The 12,999-nt window shown below is 42.3% G+C and overlaps 1 protein-coding gene across 4 annotated transcripts in view; it reads left to right on the top strand.

The window, feature by feature from the left end:
- The window catches only part of LOC132080272 (protocadherin alpha-C1-like), a 112,261-nt gene that overhangs the window by 33,989 nt on the left and 65,273 nt on the right, over window positions 1-12,999 (top strand). Inside the window, exon 1 of one of the 4 annotated variants that reach the window (XM_059483334.1) lies at window positions 1,335-3,764. The exons of the other annotated variants lie outside the window; for them this stretch is intronic. Within the exon in view, the coding sequence (XP_059339317.1) occupies window positions 1,350-3,764 (2,415 nt within the window). The 5' untranslated portion in view covers window positions 1,335-1,349. Of the gene's footprint in view, window positions 1-1,334; window positions 3,765-12,999 lie in introns of those variants that run through there. 4 annotated transcript variants of the gene reach the window in all.

Raw genomic sequence — 12,999 nt, 5'->3', positions numbered from 1 at the left:
TCTTTTGATCAATCATGATCTCATCACAACAAGCTCTCACAGAAGGGAAGTGGAAACAGAGGAGATGGAGGTGCTGCCAGGGCCCATCAGTATAAACTGCTGCTGAAGATCCTTCCAGGAAGGTTTTCCAGGAGGATATTTTCAAATGCTTTTCTGCCCTCTCGTCCCTGCTTTGGGGTGTATTTGGTAACTGTTCCCTCTGTGTGGAAAGCTGGGGGAGCAGAGAGCTTTGATGTTATTTTTTTCCTCTCATGATTTGCAGTCTCTCTGTGGTATCAGCTCATCTCTCCCCACAATCCTTGGGGATGTCCTAAATGCAAAACCTCTCTGGTGCTGATATTTATTTCTATGTGAGTAATTGAACTGCTGCAGCCTCCCATTTCCCCCTGCCACCCGAGCCACCCCCATCCTGCTTTGGAGGCTGGATGGGAGCTCATCTGTGGCTGGGGGGTGATCTGACTGTCCGAGCAGAGACCCTTCTCTCCAATAATTTGCGTTAATTTCTCTTGTTCAGAAGGTGAAGTCGGGAAACAGGAAAGAGCCTTTTCCTTTTTCCTTTTTTCATATTCTCTTCCCCCCCCCTCCCCCCCGCTTTTTCCCCCCTCCTTTTTTTTTTTTTTTTTTTTTCCCCATAAAGTTTAACAGGGGTAGAGTCGACTGCCTCCTCTAATTGTGCTCTTAAACCCCCTCTGGGAAATGTTGTGCTCAGCCGGAGCGTGTCTGGGCTGTGCTGACCCATGTTTAGCCGATGCCTGTCACTTCTCATCCACCTTTCCCTTCCACCGCGGTTCTCTGACAGCGCATCCTCTCGCTGCCTCTCCCGCAAGGAGCGGAGGGAGGAGGGGGCTCTGCTCTTCCTCTCTTTTTCACGGCAGCGCATCCATGACGCGCACTCGGGCTGCGCGCAGCCCCCCGCCCCAGCTCCGTCGGGGCGCTAAAAAAAGAGGGGAAGAAGAGGAGGGGAGGAGAAGCCGCCGCCGGCCGGCGGGACAGCGGCGGCGGGGGGAGCGCAGCCCCCTCCCCCGGTGCCGCGGGTGTCGCCGCGGCCTCTGGGTGGCGCCGCCGCTGCCCGTCTAAGAGCCGCGCGGGGCCGGCGCTCCGGTCACAGCGAGCGGCGGCGGCGGGCGCAGCGCTGCGGAGCTGCCGCCGAGCCCCGCACGGCAGCCGGCGGCGCGGCACGGCCCGGGGGGAGCGGAGCCGCCGCGGAGCCTCCCGCGCCTGCACCGAACTTGCCGCCGGTGCGCCCCGGTGCCCGATCGCTCCGCGCCGGGAACTTGGGGCGTTCGCTGAAATTCTGGATTATGTTCCTGCTGAGCCGGTCTGCGGGGAGCTGAGCCAGGGGAGGAAGCATGCGGGGCTATTTAATGGTTTTCTGCCTTATTTGCTGCACCGTGGACGGGCAAATAGTGTATTCCATCGCCGAGGAAACAGAGCGTGGAGCGTCTGTTGGGAACATAGCAAAGGATTTAGGAATAGATGCAGCTACACTTTCAGCTCGGAAATTTCGCATGATCACCGGTTCAAGTAAGCAATATTTTAATATAAATGCCAGCACAGGGGCTTTATCTGTTAACGAGCCCATAGACAGAGAGCAGCTTTGTGAGTTAAAGTCTGTCTGTCTTCTGAATTACGAGCTCGTGTTAGAAAACCCTCTAGAGCTTTACAGGATGGAATTCAAAGTCTTGGACATAAATGACAACTCCCCCAGCTTCCCCTTAAGTGAATATCATATAAACATGCCGGAGTTCCTGTCACCTGGGGCACGGTTTACACTCCCCACCGCCCAAGATCTGGATGAAGGTGCTAACAGTGTCCAGAATTATACTCTGAGCCCTGATGAACATTTCTATCTGGAAATGCAGATACGCGGGGATGGGAGTAAATATCCTGAATTGGTGCTAAAGAAAGCCTTAGACAGGGAGCAGCAAGCCACTCACAGACTTGTGCTTACAGCCAAAGATGGTGGGAACCCTCCAAAGTCTGGTGATGTCCCAGTCATTGTGACTGTGCTGGATAGCAATGACAATGCACCAGAATTTGAGCACTCGGTCTACAGGGCGAGTATCTTGGAGAACTCCCCCAGTGGCACTTTGGTAGTCCAAGTGCACGCCACGGACTTGGATGAAGGTCCAAATGGAGAGGTCAGGTATTCCTTTAGCAATACAACTTCTGCTGACTTACAGCGAATGTTCTCAATTCACCCATACACTGGGGAGGTGACAGTCAATGGCGTTTTAGCTGTTCAGAGACCCCTTCTCGAGATGCTGATTGAGGCAAAGGATAATGGGGCATTTGGCATGTCCAGCACAGCTAAGCTGCTGGTGGAAATCACAGATGTGAACAATCATGGCCCAGAGATTACAATTACATCCCTTTCCAGTCCCATTCCTGAAGATGCTGTTCCTGGCACGGTGATAGCTCTGCTGAGTATTTTGGACAAGGACCCTGGGGAGAATGGGAAAGTAACCTGCCAGATCTCTGAAAACCTTCCCTTCCAGTTAAAGCCTTCCCTTCAAAACTACTACAGCCTTGTCACCAGTGAGCTTCTGGACCGAGAGCTGATCAGCGAGTACAACATCACCATTACTGCCACGGACTTGGGTTCTCCTCCTCTCACCACTCAGAAGACTGTTTGGGTGCAGATTTCTGACGTGAATGATAACCCTCCTGTCTTTGGTGCTGACGCATTCGATGTGTTTGTGGAGGAGAACAATCCACTTGGTGCTTTTCTCTACCAGGTCTCGGCATCTGACCCTGATATAGGGGAGAATGGACGGGTCTCTTACACGCTCAGGAATTCCACAGTTGCAGGCAGTGCCCTGACCAGCTTTTTGTCTATGAACTTGGCCAATGGGAGCATCTATGCAAAACGTGCCTTTGATTTTGAGCAGCTTAGGAGCTTCCATTTCCAAGTGGAAGCCAAGGACAATGGGTCACCAGCCTTGAGTGCTGCCACAACAGTGAATGTTTACATCTCAGACCAGAATGACAATGCCCCGGCCATCCTGTACCCCACCAGCCAGAACGGCTCAGTAGCTGTGGAAGTTGTGCCCCGCCTGGCTGATGAGGACTACCTGGTGACCAAAGTGGTGGCAGATGATGAGGACAATGCAGAGAACGCCTGGCTTTCCTATCACCTCGCCCATTCCTCTGACTCCACCTTGTTCCAGCTGTCACCACACACCGGCGAGCTGCGCACCACGCGCTCCATGCGCTCCACCGACTTCCTCAAGCACAAGGTGGTGGTGGTGGTGCGGGACCACGGGGATCCACCGCTCTCCTCCACGGTGACAGTGGGCATCCTGCTGGCTGACACCCTGCCCCAGGCACTGCCCGACTTCGATGACAGCGGGGAGCCACTGCCACTGCTCAATGCCACCAACATCTACTTAATCGTTTCCCTTGCCTGCGTCTCCTTCATCTTCGTGGCGTTCATCTTCTTCCTCGCCGTCATCCGGCTCTGCTGGTGCCGAACTTGCTGCTGCAGTGGCTGCTGCTGCCCAGCTGAGGACTATAAAAAGTATTGCTACAGTGTGCACATGCTGCCCAGCTCCCACCTGCCACCGGACATGCTGGAGGTCACTGGTGTGGGTAAACTCACTCACACCTACCTGTACAGGGCATCTGTAGGTCTTGGGCCTGTAAACAGCAGCATCCCCAATGGAGATGCTGGCAATGTTCCTGGTGGCTCAAGGTTACAAGTGCCAGGACCCTGCATCCAAGTGCAGCAGGTCCAAAGTGACCGGTTGAGCGCTGTCCTCGTGGTAAGTGCTCCTTCCTTTCACTTGTTTTCTCCCAGGCACGTGCCTGCTCAGTACATACTGAGGGAATTTGCAGGAAAACAGCCATCAATTCATGGCACCTGAAGGAAATTTCAGTTTCTTTTATGTATTTCCTAAAGCCAAGAATCTCTGGCTGAAATATTGTCATGGATGACAAAAGAGATTGTTTTTTCCCTGCTGTAAACATTAAGGACCTTCAGACACAACTGAAGATAAAGGTGTAAGTGAAAACAAAATACATTGCAAGCTGAGCCATTGTCTTCAGAGAGCTAAGTAGGGACATGATACAAGTCCATGCAAGTTTCTAATCAATGGGTGGTTCTAAGATACACCGTGTAGAGTTTGTGATTTTATTTTTTAATTATTTTTTTCATTGGGGGGAGTAGTTTGTTGAGCCAAGATGCTGGTTTTCAATGCCTAAGGTAACTCTGTGGTGGAATAGCTGTAATCCCATAGCCAGCATCTCTTTAGAAAGTGTGACTTGGAGTGCTCATCTCACTTTGCAAGCAATCCATAGGTTTTGTGAATCTAAAACAATTCTCTTCAGGGCCTCTGACCAAACTTGTTTCTTCTCAGTAGTGTGATGAGTGATTTTGCAGGAGAAAATATCCTTCTGTGATCACAGTGTAGGGCCACATGGTGGGCTGTGTCTGCAGGCCTAATCTCCTGGGTGTTGCTGCATTACTTGTCCAAGATTCTGTTGTCTTATATCTATTTTTAATAGGTCCTGTGAGTCCTCTTTATATTTTTATGAAGTTTTGAGATGTTTTGCCTGCAGACTGTCAAATTCCTTGGTTTGCAAAACAGTAACCAACTGTTGGATCTGTCCAGGCCAGTGCTCTGTGTCTGGTAGGAGCTGCTCCAGATGTTTCCAAGGGAAATGTAAGAACTCAGGTTAGACAGACATGGTGCACTCTGCTTTCTGCTGGTTGTTTTTTTTTTTTTTTTTTTTTTTTTTTTATTCTAGTTTGCAACTCTTAGAGACTGTCCTAAATCTGTAGCCATTACATTTATTTTCACCTTTGAAATCTTTATTTTACCTTTAAATATATGTAAATGCCCAGCTCCTTTTTGAACCTTGATGTAAGAGTAGCTTCAATAACTGCTTTTTCAATCAAATATTCATTCAACTATATAACATATTGGTTTATAACTCTTCAATTTCCAAGTAATGAGTTTTGGTAAGCCTTTCCCTCCTAGATAAGTTCCAGATTTGCTCTTCATAATGCAATTAGCTCATCATACCTTCCCTTATTTATGTGCTGACCAGATTTGATTTACACATGATGGTTTTCCTAGTATTTAATCAGTCATAATTAGTTTTAAATTTTGTTCTCTGTAGTAGCAGAGGGTTGCAGATGTTGTGGGTTTCTCACTGTTCAAAGAAGGATGGGTGGAATACCTAGGTCTTACAGAAGTAGAAGAGTTCGTGTTCTTCCTGAAGAAACTGTAGAGCCTAAGAAAATAGCAGTTGGCAGTATGTAAAGAATCTGTACCTAATGCATTGGATACTTTGGGAATATCACTGATTATTTGAGGATCTGAAAACCAAAGAAAGTTGGGTTAGAACCTTTATAATGGGGAGGTGAAAAGTGTTTTGGCAATATCTTGACTCAGAAAGTGTCTGCAAGAGCCCTGACAGTGTCTGGGGGGTGTAACTTTGGCTGGAGAGTAGTTCATAATATCAAAACTAATAATAGAGATGACATATATATAACAACAAAGAAAACCAAACAAAAACCCTCAAAAAACCATCACAACTCATTTCTTTGTTCCAGTTCAGCAAGATCTGGAAACTCAGGTTACCAACACATTAAAGAACCAAATAATAAAAAAAAAATACCCAAGTATCCCTAATCTCCATAATCAGAACAACTGTGATGTGTCTCATTGCATCTTGCTGTGTTTCAGTCATTCAGGTGAATTTTTAAACTTGTAACATGAGACTCCTTTTTGCAGCTTTTGATAGTGGGCAAAATAAATCCCAGATGTCATCTTTGCCAATTTTATTTCCTTGGCTTCTAATACTCAGGGCAACCATAGATATGGCTCATGTGGAAAGCCCAAAGGCTTTGTATTAATTGAGCTGAGTAGGGGAGAAGAGGCATAGACTGCAAAAATCCATCTACCCTTGAAACCAAAATCATACTATTAATATGGTTATTATTAATTTGGTGCTGATTATTCCAGTGGCATTTGTACTGTAGAATTAACTTTTTACATATGTATATATATATAAAAGTTAATATCATATAAAGTTTATATATATATATATATATATATATATATATATATATATGTATATATATAGTTTATACACACACACACACACATATATATATATATATGTAATATTAGAAATTTCAGTTAAAAATTTTAAATTTTAATTTTGGATCTTGACTAAATGCAGTCTGTAAGTACTTTCAGGCTGATTCATTTGGAATTAAAAATATAAACCTACATGACCCTTTGAGCTTTTGAGGAGGGGTGATTGTATTGCTCCCTAAGAACATAAATGTAACAAAAAGAAAGTAACAAATATTTAAAAGGCACTAGGAGCAACTTCATGGTTATCATTCAAAGCACTGAAAAATATTTAAAAATTACAATTTTAAGAGAACTTAAATAGACTTGATTTTTATTTTGTGGTTTTTTTTTTTTTAATTGAGAAGGTGATTATGATTTTCAGTACATGTAGGATAGAAAAAGGGCTGCATATATGAAAATTTGTTGAATTTCCAGAAATTAAGTGTATTTCCAAAATTCAGGTTGATTTCTTTACTCTTGTTCTGCTTTTGCTACTGAATTAAACAATAGGCTTGAATGTTTTTAAACATGCAGATGCATGAGACCCATTTGTGCTTTTATGATTTCTATTTGGGTTAGAGCTATGAATAGCTCTGTGTATGGCCATAAGATCAGTAGAGTAAACTGTAATTGTATCTTTTCCAGTATTTTGTTGTGTCTTTGTGTGATTTACAAAGGCAGGAATGATTACTAAAGTAAGCAGTGGTTCCCTGACTGATTTCTGGGATTGTCATGTAGCCATGGATTGCTCCAGGTCTTTTGTTTGCTCGTGTTGGCCATTGTGCTGCACAAAAGGCCTGTGAGATATTTCTACATTCAGAGCACAGTGACCTCTCTGTGACTTGGCATTGAATATTTAGGTTACACCCAAAAATAGACGCAAACCTTGCAATGGAGAATTTTTCTCACTCAACTGTAATGGGAGTGGAATAATTTTGCACAACATGGCATGCATTTCCTGTGACAAAAATGGATCCACTTCCATTGAGACAGGCTGGCAATTGAGGCTGAACTGCTGCAGGCTAAGCATCAGTGGCTTCCTCACACAAGTGAAGAGCAGATGTGTGTCAAGCCCTCCCTGTGGCTCATTCTGATGGGAACAACACAGCAAGTGTAAGAGTGAAGCACTTTCCCAATTCCTCCTGTCAGTGCTAATAACAACCTGTCCAGAACCAGCAGTCTCATGTCAACGTTACAAGAATTCTGTTTTTAGGGAGATTTCTTGGCTATGAAAGTTACTCTTGGGGTTAGACCTAGGAAATTCTAGAAGGAGCAGTGATCAGAGAAAATTCACCAAGAGAAGGTGTCTCCTTTTGACTTTTCTTGTCTGATGCCTGCCTTGGAGTGTTATTTTTAGAGATAGGGGAAGGGAGAGTGACAGGAGGAGCTGGTTGAGACAAAGGGCTTGAGGGGATGTGGAGAGTAATATGATTGTATTTGGAGATGGATAAGGGAAAGGAAGGATGGGGTTGAATGGTGATGTGAGCTGAGAAAGAGTATGTTTTTTCATACCCCTGTATGAAAAATACCACAAGAAAACACAATTTAGATCAAGTCCAGTCCTTTCCCGTATCAGTCACAATTTAATCTTAATTATTTAAATTCAAATATTTACATTTTAATTGTAAAAATAATAAGTTTAATTACAAAATTCACTAGACTGTGCCCATTATTCCTATTGGAAAGTAATTCCTCTAAGGCTTTGAAATGCTCTTCTGACATCCTGCCAACTATTCTTTGCTATGAGTTTGTAGACTCTTGATTTTGTGCCAGCAATTCCCTTTTAGTATGAGTAGTTCATTCCCTCTTCTCATCTTGCTTTATCCATGGCTTAGAAAGCAATCAGATCCTTTCTTATCCTTTGTTTTACTGAGCTACACAAGTTGATCTCTTTCAGTCTTTTTTCCTATGGTCACCTCTGCACTTATCTGTTTATGCTGATATCCCTTCTCAGCATCAGCTTTTAATTTTTGGATATATTTTTCTTGCTTTTCTTGCAAATATGTGACCAGACTTACATATGTTTCAGAGAAAGGGCTTCCTATGTACATAGGTATATTTCCTTGCCCAGGTCATAGGGAATACATCACCTGATTCCTCTTGGGAGGCCAATTACCTCCTCCATTGTTTTACTAAGTTGATTAATCAGCCACATAGGTATTATTGCAGAACTTCTTTGAGGGGTAGAGGTGCATGGGTAAAGGTTAATTCCCACAATGGTTCTTCTGCCTAAATTTATCCATCTAAATGCTGTGTGTTTGATGTTAAATGTTAAAAAGTTAAAAGAATAGATGTTAAAAGTAAAAAATTAGATGTTAAAAAGTCTTAAAGTCTTAGTCACCAGCTCAGAATAAATCATCCTGTTCATCTTCGTTATTTATTTATTTATTTATTTATTTATTTATGTTTAGACAAAGCCTACAGACAGCACTGAGAGTAAATGAATTACTTTTATCTTGACAGATATCCAGATTTTGAAGTGAATGATTCCATATGATTGTCCTCTGGAACTGTTGTTAGAATAGCCCAACTCTTAAACTTTTAATGCTGCACTCTATTCAATGTTTTATTAAAATCAGAATAGATGAGATGAATTTCAGTTGATTTCTATTGAGGAGAATTGAAAACCAGTCTAGCAAATTGTTGTCTTTGATATTCTATGACTCTTTTCCTTCCTTTTCAGTGTGCCTTCATTTCTCTTTTAGTTCTTCCTCCAAATCTGTACCCAAACAAACAGAACAGATAATGAGTTTGTGGTCACACAGGCTGGATTTCACTATTTTAAATTAATGTCTGCAGCTGTTTTTCTTCAATGAGATTATTCTACTTTGGATTTAACAGGTTTATATTAACCCCCCCCCCCAAAAAAAAAAAAAAGAAAACTAAGCCAAAACAAATTCTCTTCACCCCTATGCTTTTATTTATCACTTCTGTTAGAAATCTATGATGGAAATCAGGTAGTGGGGAATTGAGGATTTTTATTTCTCAGCTTTTTGGTTCTTCCTTGGGGACAGCAGTTTCTGTTTCCTTCAGTAATTTGTCACATATTCAATATCACACTCAAGATACTGAAAACAGAGGAAAATACAGATTAATTGTCATAAAATGGGATGGTGACTCTAGGGGATCATTGGTCCATGTGTGCCATATTTTTGTACCAATGCCTTGTGCATCCTCTCCTTCCCATTGGAGACAAGCTGCTGGGTTTTAGTGTGGATTAACTGTGTTAATTTCTGGGGTTACAGCTTACTTGTTTCAAAATAACAAAAGGAGTTGTGACTTGCTAAAGATTATTTAAAATTGCAATTAATCAAAAGAATGGTGACAAAATCCAGCACCCAAATTAACAAAAGGAGCAAGCAGGCACATGGGAAATAAGGTATTTAATAGAGAATTTGTAAGGCAAAGAACAGGCAGGGCAATAGCTCAAAGACTTGGTGCTATCAGAGGCATTTGGAGAATAAAAGCAAATTTGACCAATAAGGCAACTGGAAGTTAAATATCATAGAAAGAAGATATATTTAAAAAAAAGAAGAGGAGAAAAAAGAAAAAAAAAAAGATGTTTGAGGCCTCTAGTCTTTGAGCAGTCTCTCTAAGGAAAATGAACATATTTTTGTTCTTTGGATTCTTTCTTCTCCAAAGGAATGATTTTAATATTTTGATCTGTTAAGTTCCTCCATCTCCCCCATGAGTGGTCCCAGTCTGATGGCTCTTGACACTGTTTTTAGTGGCTTTTTACTTCTTTCTTACTCTGCAAAAGTCAAATATCTTTGCCCCACCAGCCTGCAAAATCAAAGTTTATGATGTTCCCTCACAAAACCCGAAGGAACTGATTCCAAAAGATTCTGTGGTGTTACTTCTCACCCTTTTCCAATTCCTTTGTTGGGGTCAGAAGCAAGGGAGCAGGGAAGCCTTGCAGCTGAGTGGGCTTTTCATCTTTTGAACTACACAGCTGTTTGCTCTGTGTCTTGGGAACCTGTTTTAGACAGCTTTTAGATTCTGCTTTGTAGCCAAAAGTGATGTGGAGATTGGTGCAATATCCCTATGGTTAAAGCAGTTTTCATTAGATGATATTAATTTGCAGGATTGTGATCATAGCTGTAGTATGAAGACATTTAAATAAAAGTTTGAATTCAGTCTTTCAGCTTTGTGATTTCAAAAAAAGACAGATGTGGAGCCACTGGAACAGGCCAGTGGTGGATCTCTAAGATAGCAAAGGGCCTGAAGCATTTCTCATGTATGGAAGGACAGAGAGCTGGGACTTTTTAGCCAAGAGAAGAGAAATCTGTGGGGCTGGGGGGATCTCACTGCTGTGTGAAAATAGAGCCAGGCTATTTTCAAGGGTTCCCAGTGGGAAGAAAAGAGGAGAATGCTCTGTCTAAGGTGAAGTAATTTGTTTTGTTGGTTGGGGTTTTTCCCATTGTGAGGATGCTGAGCACAGGTTGCCCAGGGAGATTGTGAAGTTTCATCCTTGCAGATATTCAAAAACCATCTGGATGTGTCCCAGACAGCCTGCTTGGCTGATCCTGCTTAGGAAGTGGGGCTGGACCAGCCAATCTCCAGAGATCGCCTCCAACCTCAGCCAGTCTGTGATTCTTTGTTGTTCTGAATGGAGAAGTTGACTCAGTTTTCTTCTTTGTAGAATACCAATCTTGTGGAATATGCCCTGTGTTGATTCTAATATTTTTATATATTCCTCCAAGTGAATCCTTCACTTGTTTGGATTTGTTTTATTGCTGTGTGCATGTTTTGCTTTGGTTTTTTTCAATTGAACAATCACAAATACCTAAAGATAATCAATCTCTAAACCTATTTGTTTTCAATATCATATTGGTTGGAAGGAGATTTGGTGGAAAAAGGAAGTGATTCTTTCTCTGCAGTCAGAGGAGATATAACTGCTACCTTATCTCACCTTTTTGGGGTTGGTGAAGTAAAATCACCCCAGCAAATGACTTGTGGAGTCAAAGTTGCCAGCTGGAATAGCTTCAAAGGATCTGGGGTTGTTGGTTTAGGACTGCAATTTGCACTTTCATCTTTGTTTTAATCGTATTATATATTTGTCTAGGGATTAGAATTAGCAAGTTCCTGTCTTCTTTACAGCACTGTGCTTCTCTACAGGGCATTTCACCTCTTTAATGCCTTTCACCTTATTTAAAATGACTAGAGGAAAAATTAACCTGAGCTAATACAGAACATGGAAAGATGCCAGTTTGATCATGGTCAGAATAGAGCTGCAGAATACAAATGTGCACTGAAAAATATTATCACTTTGAGATCTTAGCCTGTGGGGCCCTGTACCATTGTCATGTCATGCTTTATGGAAAAAGGTTTTCTTCACTCAACCTGCTCAAAGAGGATCCAGATGCTTTTGAATAAAATCCAAACCCATCAAGCCGTCGCCATTCTGTGAATTAATAGCTCATCACCAAGTGTTTATCTCCTTTTTTGTTTGTATTCCCATTTAGGGTAGGAGGGAAATGTGGGTAATGTAGGTAATTGAGGCTCCTGGAAAACTTATTAAACTGCCAGTATTGGATTAAACTTGACTGGGTGGGGAAAAAAATGAAACAGTGGCTGGCCAGGTAATTTAAAAAGCCAAAGGTGAATTGAAATGTCCCTACTCCCTCCTAACAGTTTCTGTAGAACAGAGATTGTGTTAGAACAGAAGTAGAACAAGGATGGAGTTACAAGAGCTACAATTTTGTTGAAGGTTTTTTTCCCCTCTGAAAATGCTGACACATTTTTTCTCCTTTGTAAAAAAATATATTGGCTCTAAATTAATCAGAGTCTTGGAGTAAGTGTTTTATATGGGTAGTCTGGAAGATCTCCATAATTTGTGGCCATTCCAAACACATTAACAATCTCAAACAGATGTATACTGCATTATCTCATAACTTATTACATCTCTGTACCCAGGGTTTCCAGTCACCTCAAAGGTAGCAGAATTATTCTATTTATCAACCTTAATGCTGTATATTTAGACTGTTCCAAGTTTATATTTGGCTACTGCTAATGCTCAAGCCAGGTTTGCTTCCAATAAAGGTGGTGAAATTTTATACATAAAACTGTTCTGCCTGAAAACCACTTTTTAGTTACTATTATAAATAGTGATGAGTCACTTAATATCATGCAATTTTTATGTAGTAATAATTCTTCCAAAAGGATTGTTTTTCTAAATACTTTAACAGAGAAAAAATGGACTAGCAGCAGTTACTGTCAGGAGTAGCATCTTGTATCCAAAGATCCAATCTAAATTTGCTTCCAGGACCAAAGCTATATTGTTTATGGGGGGATATTTTGCTTATACCAAAGGATGGGTTAATGTGCCATCTCCCACCTCAGTAACAGGTGAAAGGAATTTCAACAGTATGAGCAGCTTTAAAATTATTCTATTTTATTTAACAAAAGCAATTGCAGTTGGTGGTCTTGGAGCCATAGACTTGTGCATTTTCAGCTCTGTCCACTAAAGAATGAACAAAACCTTTTCAGCATTTTAGGCTGTGTTCATACCATTACTTCTTATAAAAAAGGTCTGAGAAACCCTGCCATCACAGGAACCCTCAGGTGTCTCAGGGTGGTGATGGATGGGACCTGGGCATTACCTGTTAGACAGGTTTGACTGCACAGTTTGATTATTTCTCAGATGGGCTGCTCCAAGTCCCATTGTCCAGCCTGGCCTTGGGCACTGCCAGGGATCCAGGGGCAGCCACAGCTGTGCCAGGGCCTGCCCACCCTGCCAGGGAGCAATTCCTAATTCCCAATATGCCATCCATCCCTGCTCTCTGGCAGTGGAAGCCATTTCCCCTTGTTCTGTAACTCCATTCTCTCGCACAGTCTCTCTCCATTTTCATTTTAGACTCCCTCAGGTGCTGGAAGGTCACAGTGAGGTCACCCTGAAGCTTTTCTTCTC

This window comes from Ammospiza nelsoni, chromosome 16 (genome assembly GCF_027579445.1).
Source record: "Ammospiza nelsoni isolate bAmmNel1 chromosome 16, bAmmNel1.pri, whole genome shotgun sequence".
Taxonomy (NCBI): domain Eukaryota; kingdom Metazoa; phylum Chordata; class Aves; order Passeriformes; family Passerellidae; genus Ammospiza; species Ammospiza nelsoni.
Note: the sequence above shows the minus strand (reverse complement) of the source record. Positions and strands in the feature narration are given on the sequence as shown.